Here is a 22,944-nt window from a genome sequence, read left to right on the forward strand (position 1 = left end):
GTTGATCAAAGGCACCAAGGGCTTATGGTCAGTTTGTAGACGTACATGACCCATGCCTTGGATGTAGCGGGTAAAACGTTCGCAGGCCCAGACAGATGCTAAACACTCTTTTTCGATCTGCGAATATCTTTTCTCTGCGTCTGTGAGCATGCGAGAACAAAAGGCAACAGGCCGTAACTCCCCGTCATTGTCCTGTAACAGTGCAGCACCCAGGCCATAGCTGCTGGCATCCGCACTGACAACTGTTGGTCGGCCTGCATCATAATAACAAAGTGCTGGTGCAGCCACGAGCATTGCTTTTGCTTTGTTGAATGCTTGCTCCTGAGGCTCGCCCCACACCCATACAGTCTCTTTTTTGAGTAGATTGGAGAGGGGGTGCAGCACCGTGGACAGGCCTGGCAGGAATTTTCCAACATAGTTTATTAATCCGAGTACCTGCCTGAGTTGTTCTACATTGGTGGGGCTGGGCATCCTGGCAATAGCCTCCACCTTGCCATCATCAGGTTTCACACCATCCGCACTGATGATGTGACCGAAGAACTGTAGTTCATTCTTTCCAAAGTGGCACTTGGACCTGTTGAGCTTAAGTCCTGATGCTTTGATTGTCTGTAATACTGCACCTAAGCGTTGGTCATGTTCCTCTTTGTTAGCCCCGAAAACCAATATGTCGTCCATCACGACGACAGTCCCCTCTAGGCCCTTGAGCAAGGTGCTCATGAGCCGCTGGAAGATCTCGGGTGCTGAAGTTATGCCAAATGGCAGGCGTCTGAAGCAAAACCTGCCCATGGGAGTTATGAACGTGGTTAGTTTTTGGCAGCTGGGATCCAGTGGTATTTGCCAGAACCCACTGGAGGCATCCAAAGTGGAGAAAACTTTAGCCCCTGCTAACTTAGGAGTTATGTCATCCAATGTGGGCAAGATGTACCGTTCACGCTTTACTCCCTTATTCAGACGTTTTAAGTCCACACACACCCTGACCTCATCCTTGTTGCGCTTTGGAGCAGGCACCATTGGTGCACACCAGTCTGTTGGCTCGGTGACTTCCTCAATGATGCCAAGTTTGAGCATGCGCTTTATTTCCTTTTCCACTTTTGGGAGGAGAGGAAAAGGCACCCGGCGTGGGGTGGTTACACTGTACGGCACTGCATCTTCGGTCAGCTCGATTTTTACAGGTTCACAGTTCAGCAGGCCAATTTCTCCGAACACATCCTCTGTTAAGTCACTACTGATTTTGTTAACTCTAGTGACTAATCCCATGCGCTTTGCTACTGTCTTCCCCAGTAGGTTACTTGCATATTGCCCTTTTATAACTGTAATCCAGTACTGGTACTTTTGGCCTTTGTACTCTGTAGTAGCAAGGAATTTACCCATGCACTTGACTTTTCCACCAGGGCTGTACACAGTTGGCTTACACTGGATAAGTTTGGGTCTCTGCTGTAGCTTATTAAGGGTCGTTTCTGTCATAACAGTGGTGTCTGCGCCTGTATCAATTTTGAAATCAACTGGACTGCCATTTACCAATAGCTCAATGTCCCAGTCGGCATCTGAGCCTGACTCCTCAATGACTGTTGTTTTTGGCTCAATTACTGCTCCCAGGAAAAGCTCCCCTATGAAGAATGAATCCTCATCTGAGTCCTCTACAGCCTCAGCCCTGACCTCTTTTAGCATTTTGGTTTTGCATACAACTTCAAAGTGTCCCAACTTATTGCACTTTCTGCATCTTTTATTGCGGGCTAGGCAGTTTTCTCTTTTGTCATGCACCCTGTTGCATCTTTGGCATTTTGGTTTACTCTCACCATGTTGTCACTCACGTACCTGATGAGGTTGGTAGTAACTCCTTCTCATGCTGTTATAATGCCTCTGTTTCACCTCATTCACCGTGCTTTCCACTCGGTCTGCACTTTGCTGTTTGACTTGTTCACTCTGGCGTGCTAGTTGAATGGCTTTATCCAAAGTTAAGTCCGCCTCGAGCTGGAGTTTTTGTGAAACATCTTTGTCAATTAATCCAATGACGATACGATCCCGGATCTGCTCGTCTTTACTGCCGCCGAACTCGCAGTGCTGCGCGAGCTCGTACAGGCTCCGCACGAAAGCCTCGACCGTCTCCCCGGCCCTCTGGCTCCGTTTGTGAAAACAGGCGCGGTCGTGGATAACGTTTCTCTTTGGGACAAAGTGCTCATCGAACTTTTGTATAACCAGATCATACTCAAACTGCGGACTTGGCCTGGCCTCCGTAGCAGCAGGAAACACAAATGAGCCATATATTGGTTCGGCATCTCTCCCCATGGAGTAAAGAAGCGAGTTCACCTGCACTTCGCCGCTCTCCATCCCTAGCTTGGACGCCACTCGAAAACGGGAGAATCTCTGCCGCCATATCGGCCACTCTGCCGGCTGTGTAAAGTCGAACGGCTCCGGAGGTCCAAATTTAGCCATTTCTTCGTGTAACTCGGCGTGAAGTCCTCAATTCTGACACCATGTCATGTTCGGAGGCAATAAGACGCAGGGTTCTCAAGCACGAACCACTTTTTATTCAATTGTAGCAGCAGTGTACGTGGCTACATCAATTTCTGGAAAAACACATATACACCGGTCTTCTAGCGACCTCTAGTGGCTGCCCTCATGGTAGCCTTACTAGGACAACATAAACAGATTTCACAACATATACGATTCACATTTTACTTTAAAATGTAAAACTTTGTTATTTACTGCAGAGTGTGTGCAAAGAGTATAACTACTGCACTGTGTGCTGATGGAGCTGTACAGAGATGGCCTCCATTCCCACAACATTACTGGCCTTGTGACCAGTTTATTTACCCTCAACCTGCTGTCCCAGCATGCAACAGCACAGAGGATAGCACTGACCACAGCAGGCTGATAGAAAAATCCTGAACATTGTCTGACAGATGTTGAAGGACCTCAGAGACTCTGGCCGTTCCTGTAGTGTGCAGTGGCGTTTTTAACCCAGTCCAGCCTATTATCAGTGTGTCCTCTGAGGTATTTATGCTCCTCCACAATGTCTACATCGACCACCTGGATTGAAACGGGGGTCACGAGTTTCCTGGTCTTCCTAAAGTCCACAATCAGTTCTTTGGTCTTTGTCACGTTGAGCTGCAGATGATTCTGCTCGCATCACGTGACAAAGGAGTCATCAGAAATTTTCTGAAGGTGGCAGGTCTCTGTGCATGTAATACTGTATGGAAATAGTGTAAAGTACAGTAGTACACAGTACAGTAATGCAGTATTACTTTACAGGGTCGTATTATCTTCCTGTGCTTCTAGGCTGAGGGTGGGATCAGCTGTGGGTGGAGGCGGAGTCCCACCCTTGGAGCAGCTGTGTTTCAGCCCCTCAGTTTCAGACTGACTCAGAGCTGCTCGCAAACATGAAGTCTTTCTGCCTCCTCTCTCTGATCCTCCCGGTCCTCTCAGTCCAGGACTCTGCCCCTTTGGGATGTGGATCTTGTGATCTGGCTCAGTGTGCTCCTCTCCCAGCGGAGGGCTGTGCTGCTGGCTCTCTGGTGGACTCCTGTGGCTGCTGCTCTGTCTGCGCTGCCGCAGAGGGTGAGCTGTGCGGAGGTCGCCGGTCGGCAGCTCGCCGCTGTGGCTCCGGTCTGGAGTGCGTGCGAAGCGGCGAGAACAAGAAGAACAAGATGGGAGTCTGTGTCTGTAAGAGCAAATACGAGGTCTGCGGGACAAACGGAGTGACCTACACGAACACCTGTGCACTGAAAACTGCAGGCCTGCGAGCCCAGAGTGAGGGAAAAGAATCTGTCAACATGCAGAACAAAGGTCGCTGTGGTTCAGGTGAGGTCGCAGGTCATGGTATCAATCTATGTAGCCTACAGCCTGCAGAAGGGGGTCACTTATTCTGATATGTGGCTTGATACAGTTGGAGAAATAACCTGCAGCTGACGTACATATATATGTACGTATGTATTTATACGTTGCTGTGATGTAAATGTAGAGCAGTTAAAAAAACCTAAACGTCTCTTTCCCCTTCTGTGGTCCAGCGGACTATGAGGCAGTCTGTCAGTTACAGACTGATGTCGCCTCTGATAATCCTCCTCCATCCCAAACATCACATTCCTTTCTACATGAAAAGACCCACTGAGTGTGCTCAGAGCAAACTGAATTCCTGTGAGGTCACTGAGGACTTCCTGTCTGGACCTGTTTCACCCACATTCATCTTTTCTTTCTGTCTGCAGCTCCACTCATTGTTACTCCTCCAGGTGAGGTGTACAACGTGAGTGGCTCTCAGGTGTACCTGAGTTGTGAGGTGGTGGGCGTGCCCACACCAGTGCTAACCTGGAAGAAGGTGAGTTTGTGTGCCATCATTCAGCAGCTTGTCACACATTTAAGATGTATTTTGTTTTTCTCCATAAAAAGAAACACTCAAAGGTTCAGGCGTGACTCCACAGAAGTGTTTGCCTTCCTCTTTGCTGCTGACTTCCTGTTTCCTGCCGCTGCCAATAGAAACAATCAAAGTTCTCCACCTGGAAACATAAAACAGGAAATTATCCTGATTTAAACATTTCCCTGAACAGCAGCTTACATCACTACTTAACAACAATAGTCACCTTGAGGTACTTTAACATGCAAGGAACAGACCCCGCAGTATTAGAGGGACGCCAAGCAAAAATTAAATTATATCAACAGTCTTTGACTTGAAGAAATTGCTTAACACTTAAACCTATGTTCTACATATTCCAGCATATAAAATAAAATCATATTTTGTGTTTACACTCTTTGAAATAGATGCAAGTAAAATGGCAGAAAATAAACAGAATCAAAGACTCAGCAGCTCTTAAATCTATTGTCAGCTGTTTATCAGGAGTGGGGCGGGTGGAGGTTTGCCCACAGCAGTCATGTCAGTGGGGGGATCCGGGGGTTTCTCTGTGAATGTCACATTCCCGTGGCAGCGTGCTCGCTCAGAAGTTTAGGGTTTTTTTCAACTGTAGAAAGAAGTTTTCTTCCCACGCAGAGTGAACAGCAGACGCTAATGTTTTTGTCACTTTTTATGAAAAAATGTTTACGCTTTAAACGCTGCATGGTCGTACTCTCTCCGTACGCACTCCATATTATCCATTGTTGATCGCCACACGTCTGTTACCACACGCTTACGTCATTGTCATGAGACACTCTCACAAACAAAATCACAGGGTAGTACCACAGCAATGCAGCATGCTTAGGGGAAAGCAACAGTAATCTAATTACTTTTTTGCAATAGTAATCCCTTGCTTTACTTGTTAAATGCGAAAAGTAATCAGATTGCAGTAATGCATTACTGAAAATCTCTGGTGAGGATGTAACAGTATTAAAAGACAACCAACCTCTGTGGGAGTGAATGATATGCTTCTTCAATAACATGAGAGAATAACACGGATGAATTCTATCCTTAAACTTTGTTACTGCACCTTCAGAAGGACATGTAATGCAGTGTATTACCCACTGCTGTGTAATCTGTTACTGTAAACTTAAATGTTATTAAAAATGATCACGAAAGACAGTTTTCAAGAAATACAATTAAATGTTCACTTTCTGTGGGATATGTCAGAACAAGGGTGTGAACTCAATTGAGTCTAATAATAGATTAAATTCCATGTTGAGGCTGTTATTTTCAGTAAAAGAGAAATGGTAGAGAAAGTCTGAGTATGGGTCAGCTGCATGATAGATAACAACAATTCAGTTTTTTGGTTAGGGTGTTATGAGGCTCAGAGTCGGCCTTTCAAAACTTAAATTGTTTTTGGCTCTATTGTTGATTGATAAGCTAGAGATGAAGATCGTCTTGGCCTGTGTCTCCAACATATCATTATGATAATCGTTGTTATCGTTGGAATCCGGTCTTTAAGTTATGACGTGATGCTTCCGGGCCCAAACTACCCTGCGTTTAATAAGGCTTTTTGTGTTTTTAACATGTTTTAATGCTTTGTATCTTGTTATATTTAATCTCAAAAAACCCTAAAAACAGTCAGTGATCACTGTCGGCCTCTCTTGGTTTTTATTACCGCTGTTCATTTTAAAACTCCGTTTTTAAACCCTTACGATGTAACTACAGCCCAGCCCAAGCAGCAGTATATTAATGACTAACTTCATATTGTGGATGGATTATCTCAGTTGTTCTCCTGACTGAAGTTTGGTCCGTTTACAGCATCCTGCCACGCAATTGTATTTGTCTCTAACCATTGGGAACCCTCACGTTAACTTTTATGGAGTGGAAAAAAGTTAGTATTCATCCTCCAGCTTCACTGTGTTTATATTATGCTAACATAGCTGTGTCGCTAGCGATCACGTAGCACAACATTATATACCAGCTAGCCCAACTTCAGTAACCCTTCAAACGTCACTGCTGTTTAGTTTTCTGTCTTTATTTATGTTGGAAGTGACAGCAGAGCTGTACGTTTGAATTTTTCAGAAATCTCTCAGTCAGAACATGCTATATCATGTTTAGGTGGAAACTAGTGAGCTAACTCCCTGCTAACTTCTAACTCTGTTAAATATCATAAATCCTGTTTTCATGGATGTCTGGATGTTAAACTTCATAGTTACACCTGGTAAAGCAGCAACGCTGATCATTTTATTACAGATGAAAGAATTTAGACAGTTTAAACTCTCAGTGATGCTGCAGTGTTCGTTTGACTTTGGGACCTGCAGCGGAGTTTGGGCCCAGACATGGCTAATAACGTCAGACTTAAAGACCGGATTGGCTATGTGAGGAGTTCAGTTTAACTTCACAACAGCTGCTGCCTCAAGGCAGTAATATAATAAATAGGTTAATTTGCAGCATTCAGAGATATCAGCATGTTTCATGAACTTTCTTTATTTTTTCTGACATCAGGGCTTAAAAACTGATTCTGACGGCTTGTACACTAAGGGCTCAGGTATGTTCAGGTGTGTCTATCAGGGTGGCAAGTAACGGCCTGTTTGAAGAGAATCTAGAGACCTTAAGCCCTAAGACCTGCTCAGAGCTGTGGTGAAGCAGGATGTCCAATCATCAGTCTCAGCTTCAGGTGGGGATGTCAGGTGGTTCCTCCACCACAGTCAGAGTATGAGTGAGAAACCCGTTAGAAGACCACAGGGGTTAGACAACTCTGTGATGACATCACAGAGTCAATAAAGTATTTGAAGTTGGATCTCTAAGATTAGAGTGATGATGATAATGATGGGTTTCTTCTTTCAGATCCTCAGTGGGAAGAAGATGGAGCTTCTTCCTGGAGACCGTGACAATCTGGCGATCCAGACTCGAGGAGGACCGGAGAAGCATGAAGTGACCGGCTGGGTGCTGGTCAGTACAAACACTATGTTATGTCACTGCTGCAGTGGGACCAATCAAAATAGACCATGGTGTTTGTGTTTCAGATCTCGCCTCTGACCAAAGAAGAAGAAGGATCGTACGAGTGTCACGCCACAAACGCCAAAGGAGAAGCTTCAGCAGTTGGAGCAATTCACGTGGTTGAGTCCATCGATGAGCTCACTGCCAGGAAAGGTAACATCTAAAATTACCTTATGAAACATCCCCCATGGTCATCACTGACCTTGGTCTCTGGAGGATTTACCTCAGCCTTTGTCAGCCTTTCAAAAACACCATCAGACTCAGCTCAGTTTTTCAGGCGTAGATTCTTCCACTTCTTCCATAACTATAAACTGTTAAATGAAGAAAAATGTTTCTAGTCCAAGAAGCAGACTTATCCATGTCAGTGAAACACGTTTTAGGGCGGCAGTGGAATCAGAGCTCCTGTTACTGAAACTTTTAAAATGATAAATAAAACATTTGCAGAGGCATTATCCAGCTTTTATTACCTGAGGCCTGTTCTCTTCTTATCCCATTACAAAGTAAGCAGAAAAATGATCCAGAGATGATTCTAAGCATGCCCAGATCATCCAGTTACAGACTGCTGGGCTCCTGCCAATTTATTCTGATAATCAGTCTTTTTTTCTTCACTAATCACAGATATATCATACAGGAATGTGGGCTCTAGATGGAGAGCACTGCAACCTTACTGACAAAATAAAGCATAGCCATCAGAATCCAGCATTGCCAAAAGTCTCTAACATAAACGAATAATGAAGCAGCCCAGGCTGCTTCATTATTCTTCTAAATCTGGAATTCTTCATTCCAGATTTAGAAGTGACTGGTGATGGTTAAGTTACATACAAGTAACATGTGTTGTACATGACACGTCAAACAAATGCAAACAGAGAACGTAACATCACATTCACAAGGAGATGATGAAATGAACTGAATATACAGGAAAATCAAAAGATTGGGACCCTTTTAAAAAACAGAAATGTTAATAAACACTGTATGTGGAATGACGTGTATATGTCTATGTATGAATGTATTACATTTATACATACATACATGTATATATGCCACCCAAGTGTTTGTGATCCTTGCTAATGAGTCTTTTACACACTGTGGAGGAATTTTGGTCCACTCATCATATGAGAATTGTTCTTATCAGCATCACCCGCATTTTTGAGGTCATGCCACAGCATCTCATTCAGATTCAGGTCAGGACTTTGGCTACGTTCACACTGCAGGTCTTAATGCTCAATTCCGATTTTTTGGTCAAATCCGATTTTTTTGTCTGCTTGTTCACACTACGAATAAAATGCGACAGTAAACGCGCTCTAGTGTGAACACTCAAAGCGGCCCACATGCGCAAAAGAAGACGTCACACACAACGCGCTCTGTTTAGACCCAGAGCAAACAATATTGTTTGACTGATGGCCCTTAATATAAAGACTTCGGACTTTACGTTTCCCAATTTTTGCTTTAAGTTATTTTGTTATTCACATAATAATGTAGATAACCTAATAATGATCCTTATAGCTGTTTTAGAGGAGTGGTGCTTCAAAGGATAGTTGCAGATTTGTCAGAATCTGCAGATTATACAGTACAAATAAAATGTTCATGTTTCTCCAACGTTGTCTTCCCAACAGTTTCACTGACATCTACACGGGATGGCCAGGAAGCGTTCGCGATGTCTTCTCGGGCGCTGATAATTGGCGTCTGTCTTGTGTCAGTGACGTAAAAGACGGATTTAATGCGACATGACCGTTCAAACAGCAGTCGCTTTCTAAAACATCGGATATGTATCGGATTCAGTACCACATACGAAAGTGACCCAGATCGGATTTGAAAATATCAGATTTGTGCCGTTCACACTGTCATACCATGATCGGATATGGGTCGCATAGGGTCAAAAAAATCGGATTTGATGCGCTTTCGCCTGCAGTGTGAACGTAGCCTTTGACTAGGCCACTCCAAATTAAAGATGGACTTGCTGGTGTGCTTTGGAGCATCATCCTGCTGCAGAACACAAGTGCACTTCAAGATGTTTTGGTAGAATTCACGACTCCATTAACAACAGCAAGACATACAGCTGCCAAAAAGTTTTGTCTTGCCAGAGCACAGAGTATGTTGGGGATCAAGATGTTTTCTTAGAAAACCGAGACGAGCCTTTCTGTTCCTTTTGCTAAGCAGTGGTTTTTGTCTTGGAACTCTGCCATGCAGGCCATTGTTGCCCAGTCTCTTTCTTATGGTGGAGTCATGAGCACTGACCTTAACTAAGCCAAGTGAGGCGTGCAGTGTTTTGGATCTTGCTCTGGGGTCTTTTGTGACCTTTTGGATGTGCCGTTGCTCCACTCTTAGGGTAATTTATGTTATAAATTGGAGTGGGGCGATCACCTTTTTCACACGTGGGTTTGGATTTTTTCCCCAAAGATGAACAAAAACCTTTATTTAGAATATGCATGATGTTTTTAATTTTTTACTTGTGTTATCTTTCATGATCTGACATGAGCAGACCCACGAGCAAACGTGTTTTCGCACCACTGTATATAAACAATATATCAAAAGATTGGGACACCGCCTTTACATTATTGACATTTTAAAATGATAATTTGTTGAACAAGAAAAGAAACATATCTGAAAGTAAATATGTCGTGTTTCTTTCAGTGACAAAGGAAGTCAACCTGTGATCAGCTGATCGTCTCAGGAATCCCAGACTTTTAACTTTCACTAAAACCTGAATTTGTTTCCTTTCAGTCGTTTTTAGTTTTAATCCAGACTTTTTCAAACTTCAGTCTTTTGTTCTACATGTTATATCTTTTGTTATATTTGTAACTTTTAAAGTATTTTTCCTCCTCTGGGCACCAGCGGAAGTTTGAAATGGTGAAACAGGTGTATTTGTTTGTTGCAGTCTACACATTAAATATGAACCTTAAACTGCATGTTTTTCTTCTCAATTTAATAAACCATAATAATGTTGGTGTGTTGTTTGAATCTAATCAATATTTCAAGTCTTTCAGTTAAATAATCAATGTTTTTACTGTGAAGGTCCCAGAAAAACATTATATTTTCAAGAATAAAAAGAGAAAAATGGAAAGATCAACTAATTCCTTGTGATCAATGTCAACTTTCATTAAATACAAACATGCATTCATCCATTTGCTTTTGCTTATCTGCGGCTGGGTCGTGGTGGCCGCAGGCTAAGCAGATAAGCCCAGACCTCCCTCTCCCCAGCTGATCCAGTGGAACATCAAGCTGTTCCTAGGTCAGCTGAGAGGAGGCCCTGGGGCAGATCCTTTCACCTAGTCAACGGCGTACAAAGATCCTGCGCGATGAACCGTAGATTTCAAAGTTTGATTCCTCAGTCCATAAAACCTTCCAGTCTTCAGTAGTGCAATGGCGGCGTTTCATGGCCCAGACAAGCCTCGTTGGCTGTGTCCCAATTCAGAGTCTGCACGCTTGAAGTACGCGCACTACGCATACTACGTACGGTGCGTACTATAAGTACGAGAAGTGCGGAAGTGAGAGGCTTGTGAAATGGGACGGTATATGCTTTGTCGCACTGTTCAGGTTGCCTAGCAACCATGATACTAACCGCGAGACACGTGACATACAGCATTGTTTGACAGAAATGAAGGAGAAAAATGTTTTGTTGGTCATTCATTTTTGTCATGACATCACTTTGATTAGTTGAGTATCTGAGGCTGAGACCACGGGACTGTAAAACATGATTGTTGGGCTTCATTTCTGTGCTGAACTGTCATTTAAGATTAGTTAGTAAATAACAATTAGTTAATGTTGTTCATGAGACTAAAGTCATCTCACTGTGGTAATGTAAATATAATATGGCCAATATTATAGTATTGTCAGATTATTATGATATATATATATATATATATATATATATATATATATATACACATATACATACACACACACACACACATATACATATATCACTGACTTTCAGCTTGTTGTGTTTGTGGATATATGACTGACTTTAATTATTAAACATTCGTACATAAATAAGTGACGTCATATTCAGTACTTTTGACAGTTCACTCTTCGGCCGCTCCATCTTATTAGGGAAATTCCATATACATAAATGTAAATTTCAAAACTCAACCCCATCATTTAATTTGTTTTTGATTGAAATTGAATATTACTTAAACTCTCTTAAATTAACTTCCAATAAAAAAGGTTTATCATTGATTGAAATTCATTCAGAAATGTTTAACGAATGAGCTGTCACAACTTTCAAGTACAAAGTTGTTATGAAGTCTGTCACATTCCCCCCCCCCTTTTTTTTCTTTTGTTTTTTCCTTTATTTATTTGTCCTTCTTATTTCATTGTACTGTATATTGTTACTCTTATTTGCCTTGTATGTCTACTGTACAAACTGAACTGGAATGACTGACTGTTCGCTTTATAATTTCAATAAAGTTTGGAAAAAAAAAAAAAAAACCTCTTCGGCCGCTCCCGTCTGCCGTATTTTGCGGCAAAATTCTCCACACCCACCGCCGCGCTATGAATTGTGGGATATATGGGACCACGAAGCGTGCACTGGACCACGCTTGATATTTGGGGAAATCGACGGCACATTTGGAGTATGCATTTGAAGTACACTTCGAATTGGGACAGCCGTCGTCGCGTGGCGGTGACGTAACTGCACTTAAAATGCGTACTTCAAGCATGCAGACCCTGAATTGGGACACAGCCTTTGTCTTATTCTGACGTCTGGCTTTCTTGCTGCAGCTCGTCCTGTCAAACCTGCAGCTCAAAGCCTTCTCTTCACACCTGAAACTGAGACTTGCTCACTACGACCACTATTAAGCTGTGTGGACGTAGCCTGATTCAGTCGTGTGTTTGGGTCTGCAGACCTCTTCTGTCACAGTTTGTTTCTGAGCCTTTGGATGCTAAAGGAAACTGGACTCACTGACACCTTGACTTTGTTTGCAGTTTCTCTGTCGGACAGACCAACATTTATGTGTTATGATGGTCTGTGTCTCTTCCACTGTTATTCTCGCCATGTTTGTATCAACACACTACAGTACAGTACTGTTCAGCTGATGCCCATGAGGGTATGGTACCAAAGTATGCTCCAACACTGCTTCATGCAGACAGAGGGGACGTAATCCAGAACAGTTAGAACACCTGTAGGAATTAGTAGCACCAACTTTCAAGGCTGATCAATCTCCAATACTGCAGAACAGCTTTAACCTCCTAGGACCTGGCGACATCACATTTTGGGTATTTAGACCAAAACACTCAATTTCGCGCTACAAGGGCCAAATATCCACTTAGGAGGATATTATACTTGTAACAAGTGTCACCTGGCAGTTTGTTGCTCTCTACCAGGTGATTGGCTGAAGAGCTGTGAAAAGGTAGTGGGTGTGTGGGGTGAAGTCAGCGCTCTTCTGTGGAAAAAAACAGAGGCAATTAATTCACTCGAGTGCGAGTGGGTATACTGTCGGTAAGAGACTTTTGCCATTTTTGTTTGGATCATTTGCTATTGTATGTGCCTATTTTTAATGTGTCGTTGGACTTTTTTAGTGTGACCACGAATTTTAATAGAAGAATTGATCAAGCCCTAGATCGACGGCGCGCAGGGAAACTGATCAATATTGTAGGTATATTGAGTGTTTGTTTTAGCTTCATGATTTTGAATGGTTTCATAAAATTGATATTTTATTGGGTAATATTTTAATCGATAATCTCGATAGTCTCTGCTGTCCTTTCTTTGTTCTTTTGATTGATTTGTAATTTTGTTTTGGTTAGTTCGTCCAGCCGTAAAGGCGGGTATTGATTGAGAGTGAGTTGTGTAAGGGCGGACTAACCTCCCTTTTTGTTTTTTGTTTGTGCCACTTCCCTTTATCTCCCAGATCGCAGGTCATGCATAGCACTGATTCCCAGCTGCGCTGAGACCCGAATTGTTTGCAGTGCGTGCCACGATTGCAGTGTCGCTAAGCAGGGTGTGATGGGTTGCAGTGTTATTTTCGCACCATTGGTGTGGTAAGTCTCATGTGCAGCTGGGATATCAGCAGGATGTGTTGTAAGTCCTGTCTAATTGATGTAATAAATAAATGATCAATTTATTTCTTTGCCCCATTTACTCATACCTTGTCCTCGGTTACATACTGCTACTGTTCTATCGAAATTTTAAACAAATATCCTCATATGTGGATCTCATTTTTCTTAGAAACAAAAATCAGGTTAAAAATGGTTTTTACATTCATCAGGTCCCAATATGCCCAAATATCAAAGAAATTAAAAATGCGTGCCATGGAAGACTTTGGGTCTTAGGAGGTTAAATTGTTAACTCATGTTGTGTTCCCTGAAAAAGGTCTTTTTATATAATTCTGACATGTACGTGTTTTTCCAGTTTTGGGTAACCTTACCGTTTTTAACCTTTGGCAGTTCACCACTTACCTTTGTACCATTTCAAGCTGTTCACTGGACTTACACAATTTGAATTGCAACAAATAACTGGAAAAACTGGGTGTTCTAAAACTTAACTGGTAGTGTATATATTAATATTCTTATATGCAGGTAACATGACCCTTCAAATCCCTGTAACGTGAGCGTGCTCAGAGTGAGAGAGGATTCAGTTAACTTGATCATCTGAGTTTTTAAATCGATCACCTGACTCAAAAACATCTCTGATCAATACTGGAGACTCACCAGTTGTACCTTAAAGTCATAACCCATCAGGATAGTCACATGAAGAACAAAACACAGATCATCACATGATCAGGAACTGATTTATTGACTTTTACAAAAAGCAAGACAAAAAAACCCTAAAAAAAAACAACAACTAAACTTCGACTTTCACTTTCTTGTGACGTCACAATGTTCTCTGCATCCGGTTGATTACTTTATGATGTCATCATACGAGGAGCAATGCTCATTGACATCAACTCCTGGAACAGAAGCTTACAGGCGTACGGCATCCGCACCAGAGAGATCTGACAACAAACAAAGTGAGGTAAACAACACATAAGAACAAAGACAACCAAAGCATCTCTTCAGCTGGTTTTCTGAAACATGCTTGGACCCTGAGATAAAACTCTGGCTTTTCTGTTCTTGAAAAACAGTAAGCCTAGGGACTTCTGCTTCAGCCAATGGAGTAACCGGTCACGTCGAGGAGTTGCTCTCCCACCTTACCTTTAGTTATTCCTTCTAATCTCGTTATCTTGGATTGTTTTCTACTCACTCAACATTGAAAGGGTTATAAGTAAGTAAAGTAAGTAAAATTTTATTTATATAGCACATTTCTAGATAGAAATCACAAAGTGCTTTACAAGATATAACAGATTATAAAAAAACAAAACAAGCAAGATACAAACAAAGTTAGCAAAAAGCAATTTTAAAAAGATGTGTTTTTAGCTGTTTTTTAAAAGTAATCAATGAATCAGCGGATCGTAAGTCCTGAGGAAGGGAATTCCACAGTCTGGCGGCCACAGTAGCAAAAGCTCTATCACCCCTAGTTTTCAGTCTCGTATACTGAATGACAAGTAGGCCCTGACTACTCGACCTCAGAGACCTACTAGGGGCATAGGGCTGTAAAAGTTCAATAATATATGGTGGTACTTGTTGTTGAAGAGCCTTAAAAGTTAAAACCAAAATCTTAAAATGGACTCTAAATTCGACAGGAAGCCAATGTAACTACATAAGCAACGGTGTTATATGTGAATATTTAGAAGCTTTCGTCAAAAGTCTTGCTGCAGCATTCTGAACGATCTGCAGACGCTCCAAAGAACCTTTGTTTAAACAAGTAAACAGGGAATTGCAATAGTCCAGTCGTGATGAGATAAAAGCATGAATAACAATCTCCAATTCGGTATAGGATATTATAGAGCTCAATTTAGAAATATTTCTTAAATGATAAAAGCAAGACCGAACAAGAGATTTAACATGACTATCTAACGTAAGAGCAGGATCAAGGATAATCCCTAAGTTCCTGACAGATGGTTTTACAAAAGTTGAAAGAGGACCAAGAGCATTTATTATACTGGGTATATGTCTATCTGGGGCACATAAGAGGACTTCAGTTTTATTATTAGGGGTTATAACCCCTAAAAGGCCTTAAGGGAGTGGGAGAATATGCCGAAACAACAAGATAGAAGCGCTTCGACCGCTAAAGCTAACTCTCAGCCGGACCAAGCTAATGCTAGCAGCAACGCAGCCGCTAGCAAAGACTCGGAGATACTCAAAGCTATAGTAAAGCTAAAAGCAGAGATTCAAGAGGACAGCAGACAAAATATGGGCAAACTGAGCCATGAAATTAATGCAAGCTGGATAACATTGCCTGGGACATACAGTGCCTATCAGAGCGGGTGGATGAGGCGGAGTCCAGGATCACCCAGCTGGAGAGCTGGGCTGAAGAGGTGACCATGGTCATGTGCACGAGTCTGGAGGAGCAGAAAAGTCTTCAGCAAAAGATTACTGATCTGGAATCAAGGTCACAGAGAAACAATATTCGTCTATTCGGTTTGTTGGAGGGGGGAGAAAAGAACACGGTTCCATAATTCATGGACCCACCTGCAAATACCGGAGGATTTTGACATGAAAATTTAACGTGCACATCGCTCGCTGGCAAGTAAACCCCTACCGGGGGCACCTCCGAGACCTGTCATCAACTTTCAGGAATATTCAACAACATGGGTCCTGAGAGCATGGAAAAAAAAAATAAAAAAATCAAAGTAGGTGCCAGCTTTATCTATTTCGACCATGATTATCCATGTGAAATTGTCAAAAAACCGCAAAGAATACAGCCATAAAGAAGCTGCTCAAAGAGAAAAACATTTGGTTTCAGAGGAGGAAGATCAGCCGAATGCAGTGTCGCAACTTCGAGAGCTTCTGGGCTGGCAATCAGCAAAAGGCAACGGCCTAGCCACGGCAATGAGAGCAAAGGATAAGCTACAGGGTTTCCAAAGAGATCCAGTGGTTTAGTTTTAATGCGGAAGCTCCTTTCCGCTCCCTTTTGGCCTCACTTCATTCACCAGCCAGGTGGGAGAGTTGGTTCTCCGTTTATGTTCTTATACGTTGGGACTTTTAGGATGGTGGTGTTTATGTCTATAGACACAGTTACTTTCCTTTCCAGGCCCTCTCACTTTGAGAGGCTTCCCCCCGACCCACCAACGGGGTCTTAGTTGGGGAGCAAGAGTCTCCTCTAGAAGTCAGTTCTTCATTGTTTCCCCTATATCTGTTTTGCTATGGTTTCGGGGGCCACTGTTCCAGTTTCACTTATTTTTACTGTCTTGTTCAATGTTGGATAGTTTTAAAATAGCCTCCCTGAATGTTAATGGTTTGGGCAATCCACTTAAAAGAAAAAAACGGTTCTGGAGAAATTGAAGAAAGGATGGCTCACACATGGCTTTTCTACAAGAGACACATTTGTCAAAAAAAAGGAACACGCTAAATTTTAATTTCCCAGATATTCCACTTTTTTTATAGCACCTGTAGCAATAGCAGACAAAGAGGAGTAACAACTTTTATTTCTAATCTATTAAACTTTGATTTCCTTGATGAGGTTGGTGACAAGGTGGGCAGATATCTATCAAAGGGAGAGTTAATAATATTGTTATCACACTAGCTAATGTGTATATTCCTCTCGAATGTGATAGAAAATTATTTAAGTCATTTTTTTGATGCGTTAATTAGAGTGGGCGAAGGGATTTTATTCTGTGGTGGAGACTGGAATACAATTCTTAACGTCTCCCTGGATATGACAAGTTGTAAGAGACAAAAAACATAGTTCAAAGGATCTTAATATCTTGATGAAAGAAACTGGTCTGTTCGATGTTTGAAGAGCCCTCCATCCTAAAAACAGGGATTACACCCACTGCCCATTCTCGCACCAAGTTCATTCCAGACTTGATTTCTTCCTAATGAACGTTGTTGACTGACATAGAGGAAAGGAGTGGTCGATCGGTACTTCAGATTTATCAGCTCATAATATGATTTATTTATCTGTTCAATTATCAAGTTTTGCCAAATCTACAATATGGAACTTAGGTATCCTCAATAAAGAGTCTGCTATAAAGGAGTTAAAGGGGGAAATAACCAGTTGCACAGGAGATAATAACGATGGTCAGGTTAAGGCAATTGTGGTGTGGGACACGGTTAAGGCAGTGAGGGGTAGACTGATTTCAAGGGTGGCTCATCTAAAAAAAAAAAAAAAAAAAAAAAAAAAAAAGGTAAAAGGGCAGCATATGATGATCTCGAAAAAGATCTGAGAAACGTAGAAATCAAACTACAACAAAACGGCAAAGATCAAAGCTTGGTCAACCAAATTAGAGTAACTAAAAACAAGATAAAAGTGTTAGTGTAAGACGAATTGGAAAAGAGATTAAGATTCTGCAAGCAATCCCTATACGAATCATCCCCGAAAGCAACAAATTCTAGCTAGGCGGCTCCGGAAGCAGGAACAAAAGCATGCTGTCCTTGGGATCAGGGACCCCTCTAACGGTAACTTGATTTATGATCCGGTAGAAATTCACACAATTTTTAATGACTACTACCAATCGTTATATTCGTGTCCAGCCCCAATAGCAGAAATATTTATCCTCTTTAGCTCTTCCTTCTCTTGGATTATTACAGAATGAAGCTTTATGCACACATAACTAGAGAACAATTAGATACTGCAATCAGTAACTTTAAAGCAAATAAGTGCCCTGGTAGTGATGGATTTCCAAATGAGTGGTACAAAATATTTAAAGAGGAACTTGCCCCTACTTTACTCGAATCCTTTAACTTGACCCTCGATAATGCTAAAATATCTCCATCCTGGCGTGAGGCGGTAATATCTGTCCTACCTAAAGAGGGTAAAAATAAAGAATACTGTAAATCTTACCGCCCCATTTCTATTTTGAATGTAGACTATAAATTATTTACCTCAATAATTTCTAAAAGACTAGAAGTCCATTTGCTGGATTTAATACACGAAGATCAGATAGGCTTCATAAAAGGGCGTCAAACACATGACAGTATCAGAAGAACGCTTCATATTATAGAAGAAGCAAAGAATCAGAAACTGAATATGGCACTAGTAAGCCTAGACGCAGAAAAAGCTTTTGACCTGGTCAGCTGGCCCTTTCTTTATAAGGTACTAGAGCGTCTAGGATTCAACAAGTTCATTAAATGTATACAATCATTATACAGTAACCCGGTGGCCAGGTTAAAGATCAATGGACATCTATCCTCTAGTTTTCAATTGAATAGAGACACCCAGCAAGGATGCTCAGCCCCTCGCTCTTCGCTTTGTTTATTGAGCCTGAATCCTGATATGTCACCCCCTGAGCTCATGTCAACTCTGAAAGAGTTTGGGGCCCTGTCTGGTTATAAATGAAATATTACTAAAACACAAGTCCTGAACTTTGATAATCTGCTGAACTCAATTCAGGAGGACACAACTCGCTGGTCTTCACTGACTCCGGACTTTAGTACAAGAATAGAGATTGTGAAGATGAATCTGTTGTCCAGATTCTTATATCTCTTTATGGCTCTTCCCATTAAAATCCCAGATGTTCAATTCAAATCCTGAGACAAGTTAATATCACACTTTATATGGGCAGGAGCTGGACCAAGGATACAATTTAAAACCCTTCAAATTGATAGAGATCATGGCGGACTGGCCCTCCCCAACTTAAAGGGATATTACTTGGCAGCAACATTGTTTGCTGGTTTAACTGCTCTGTGTCTGTTTGTAGAAGCAGGCACCTTTAAATCATTTAAAAAAAAAAAATTGAAAACAGAATTCAATCTGGAAAATACGGATCTGTTGCGATATCTGCAGGTTCGTCTTTTTTTTTCCAATACAGAAATAAAGGGCCCCTCCTCCCCAGAAATTGATCTTGTCAAAGTCTTTACAAATGCCTACAAATGTCTGCCCACCAAAACAGTGTCTAAACACTAGAAAGGGCTACAAAAACAATATGGCAACAACACACTATATGTGAAGTCAAAATGGGAAGCAGAGTTGAAAATTGGATTGTCAGAGGGTGATTGGCTCTAAATGTGTACCACACAACAAACATCAACTAGCTCCTAAAGGTGGAGGGAATTCAGGTGGAAAACTTTTAGATTCTTTATTTCTCCACATATTACTAACAACTTTCAAGGGCACCAGCAACAATGTTGGAGACAGTGTGGCCACCCGAACGCCAATCACTCTCATATTTTTTGGACATGTACACAATTGACTTCCTTTTGGGACAGTATATCCAAGTTAACAGATAACATCATGTCCTATGCCATCCCTAAGGATCCCAGAATCTTATTACTGGGCTTGCTACCCAGAGATTTGATTCTAAAAAAGGACAGATATATTTTTAAAATCCAGTTGATCGCATCTAAACAGGCCATAACAAGGAATTGGCTTAAGACAGATCCTCCCTGAGTTAGTGCTAGAGATTATAGAGGAAATGCATCTTATGGAGAGACTGACTTTCCTTCTACGACTAAAAGGTCATCTCTTTCAACAACGTTGGACTAAATGGCATAAATATAAGCAAAGGCTTGAAAATTCTGTCACTTAATTTTGCTTATCTCTCTTTTTGTGTGATGATTGGAACATTTTGTTCCTCTTTTAATTGTTCCTCTTGTATTCAGCGCTCAGACTGAATACATTTGCAGATGTTTCTATTGGTGGACAGTGTTGGGGAGTAACGGAATACATGTACCGCCGTTACGTATTTAAAATACAAAATATGAGTAACTGTATTCCGTTACAGTTACCGTTTAAAAAGGTGGTATTCAGAATACAGTTACTTTGTTGAAATAAATGGGTCACACTGCGGTACTTTCCTGTTTCATACTGTCGCGGGTCAGGACTGTTTGGGTTTTGTTTGACAGCTACGTTCTGTTGTTCCAGGCGGCAGCGTTACGGTTGCCATGGTTACAGGGCAACGCTCTCTCTCTCTCTGCGACTGTGTGTTTCCTGGGTGAGAGAGCGCCTTTTCGTTGTTGTTGTTGTTGTGCTAAGCTAACAGGCAGAATGCTACAAGCATAGCTCTAAAGAATGTAGCATCATGGGCAGTGTAGTCCGTGTTGCAGGGAGAATGGACTGCCATACACGTTATGGGTCTGTGAGCGCGAGGAGGGAAAAAAAGGGGAGTGGAAAGGTACGAGTTGTCATCGAGCAAAAACGGGAGCTGGAAGCATGTAAATATAATAATAACCACTTCAGCCAAGAAGAGTGCCTGACGAGCCCAGTTGTAAGTAAGCTATTAAGACTCGACTGTACACCGTGTTCGTGTTTTCCTCCGAAAACAATAAGTTCCATTGGAGCAGTCTTTCAACGCCTCTCTCTGTCTCTCGCAAGAAAAGTTGACCCACACAACAAAGTAAAGCTATTTTTCGGCTACGAGCCGACAGGGACCCCGCGGTATTAGTCAGAGGTCCCTTTACTACAGTTTGGAGTCGCGGACCTTCAGTAATAGTAATAAATCACACAGCAATAGTACATTCACGTTGTTGTAAAAAGCATGATAATATATTAAGTAATCCAAAGTATTCAGAATACGTTACTGTCATTGAGTAACGTAACGGAATACGTTACAGAATACATTTTGGGGCATGTATTCTGTATTCTGTAATGGAATACATTTTAAAAGTAACCTTCCCAACACTGTTGGTGGATTTATCGTGAGCTCAGGATTGAAATCTCTGTCACAGTGTGTGGGGAGATCGTGGCTCAAGAGTTGGCAGTTCGTCTTGTAATTGGAAGGTTTCCGGTTCGAGCCCCAGCTCCAACAGTAGGACTGGGCAATATATGGAATTTTTAAATATATCGATATATTTTTATATGAGATATGAGATGTGACAATATTGTTTATATCGATATAGTCTATGTTATGTTGAACTATACTTGTGGAGCCGCAAGTTTGCCTCTCTTTCATCCACTTTTGTCTCTACGCAACGTTACTCGGCCTCGCCTCTCCTTCACTGAACACAACTCCCCCTCCCCCATCGCTTCACCTGCAGGCAATGACAAGATGGACACGCAGCTATCAAAGAGGAGCTGGTCGGTAAACGACATAACTGCATTAACAGGGCAAATCTCTTAACGAGTTACCGCGGATCGCCCCATGCATGGGTCTGGACAGTGTCAACGCATTAATGAGCTGACCGGGCTAAAATCCTTTCATTTTCTCAAAAATCGACAGTGCGCCTTATGTATGAATTCTGGTTGTGCTTACTGACCGCAAACCGATTTTATGTGGCACACGGCGCTCAGAAACCTTTCAAAAATGTTTTGGTACGACTTTGGTAAGCTACGAAACTGCTTGATGGATTGTTGGAGCATTACAGAGGAGCCTCGCAGAGTTATACGTACTCTGCTTCAACGTAATATTACCGTAATGTGTGTGTATAAGGACCAGTGTTGGTCAAGTTACTTGAAAAAAGTAATCAGTAACTAATTACTGATTACTTCCCCGAAAGTAATCCCGTTACTTTACTGATTACTTATTTTCAAAAGTAATTAATTACTTAGTTACTTTTTAAAAACACGATTGATAGAAGTGATAGATCTTTCAGCCCAATTCTACTTTTTCTACATAATCCATCATACAAAATGTAACCAAATGGAAGTCTCTTTTTAAAACTTTTTAAAAACGTTTTATTAGTTTTAATATTTTAACTTTATACACCAAGCAAAAATTTTATTATATGCACCATTCTCTGACTGGAAGAAATTTGTTGAGCATTTAAACCTATTTTCTGCACATTCCAGCACATAAAATAAAATATTTGTGTTTACACTCAGTCTTTCAAATAGATGCAAGTAAAACACAGCTGAAAATAAATAAAATCAAAGACTCAGCGGTCCTGTTGCTCTATTTTCTCCTGTATAGCAGGAGTGGGTTAGGCGGAGGTTTGCCCTGGTGTAGGTCTGCCGCAGCGGTCAGTGGAAGAATCCGCGAGTTTCTCTGAATTTCCCATTACGTCGTAGCGCACTCGGTGCTTGCTCGGAAGTTTAGGGATTTTTTTTCGCTGTAAAAAGAAGTTTTCTTCCCACACAGTGAACAGCAGACGCTAATGTTTTTGTCACTTTTTATGGAATCAAACTCAAAGTAAGGTCAGTACTTCCACGCTTTAAATGCTACATGCTCGTACTCTCTCCGCACTCAATATATTATCCATTGTTGATCTGCACACAGCTGTTGCCACGAATGTCACACTCGCAAAAAAGAAATCATGGTTTTAGTAACGCAGTGTGCTTACGGGAAAGTAACAGTAATCTAATTACCGTTTTTGCAATAGTAATCCCTTACTTTACTCGTTACTTGAAAAAAGTAATTGTAATCCAGTAAATGCTCATAATTTATTTCTGAGTAATTTTTTCTTGTACATCTACGCATTATGTTAATAAAAGTGCCTGTGTGAAAGCTGGGACACAGCTTTGACTAAGAACTCTCTTTTTGTTCTCACTTTATGGCTTTAAAAAAAAATATTGACACATATATCTTATATTGCCATCCAGCTAAAGAATATCGAGATATGAATTTTGGGTCATATCGCCCAGGCCTATCCGACAGTCTCGGTCATTGTGTCTTTGGGCAAGACACTTCACCCGTTGCCTACTGGTGGTGGTCAGAGGGCCCGGTGGCGCCAGTGTCCGACAGCCTCGCCTCTGTCAGTGCGCCCCA

The 22,944-nt window shown here is 41.6% G+C and overlaps 2 protein-coding genes and 1 long non-coding RNA gene across 3 annotated transcripts in view; 2 read left to right on the forward strand and 1 right to left on the reverse strand.

Moving 5' to 3' along the window:
- Positions 1-3,332: 3,332 nt before the first annotated feature.
- Positions 3,333-10,271, forward strand: igfbp7 (insulin-like growth factor binding protein 7). The gene is made up of 5 exons (XM_040002075.1): positions 3,333-3,801; positions 4,203-4,312; positions 7,175-7,279; positions 7,354-7,480; positions 9,959-10,271. The coding sequence occupies exons 1-5, from the start codon at positions 3,381-3,383 to the stop codon at positions 9,979-9,981; spliced, it is 786 nt and encodes a 261-aa protein (XP_039858009.1). The 5' UTR covers positions 3,333-3,380; the 3' UTR covers positions 9,982-10,271.
- A 1,738-nt stretch (positions 10,272-12,009) lies between these two features.
- LOC120715219 lies at positions 12,010-13,399 on the forward strand. Its single transcript, XR_005691570.1, has 2 exons — positions 12,010-12,917; positions 13,174-13,399. It is a non-coding gene; the product is annotated as an uncharacterized LOC120715219 (long non-coding RNA).
- A 634-nt stretch (positions 13,400-14,033) lies between these two features.
- polr2b (RNA polymerase II subunit B) overlaps positions 14,034-22,944 on the reverse strand; it is a 33,139-nt gene continuing 24,228 nt past the window's right edge. Inside the window, exon 25 of the mRNA XM_040002074.1 lies at positions 14,034-14,256. Coding sequence (XP_039858008.1) covers positions 14,167-14,256 — 90 coding nt within the window. The 3' untranslated portion in view covers positions 14,034-14,166. The remainder of the gene's footprint in view (positions 14,257-22,944) is intronic.

Source organism: Simochromis diagramma, unplaced genomic scaffold (genome assembly GCF_900408965.1).
Source record: "Simochromis diagramma unplaced genomic scaffold, fSimDia1.1 OVJJ01000738.1, whole genome shotgun sequence".
NCBI classification, from domain to species: Eukaryota; Metazoa; Chordata; class Actinopteri; order Cichliformes; family Cichlidae; genus Simochromis; species Simochromis diagramma.

Excerpts from the sequence above, each read along its gene's own strand:
- igfbp7 (XM_040002075.1), top strand. The coding sequence starts at position 3,381 with ATGAAGTCTTTCTGCCTCCTCTCTCTGATCCTCCCGGTCCTCTCAGTC. Across the intron at positions 3,802-4,202 it reads CAAAGGTCGCTGTGGTTCAG|CTCCACTCATTGTTACTCCT; the intron begins GTGAGGTCGCAG and ends TTCTGTCTGCAG. Across the intron at positions 7,481-9,958 it reads TGAGCTCACTGCCAGGAAAG|TGACAAAGGAAGTCAACCTG; the intron begins GTAACATCTAAA and ends TGTTTCTTTCAG.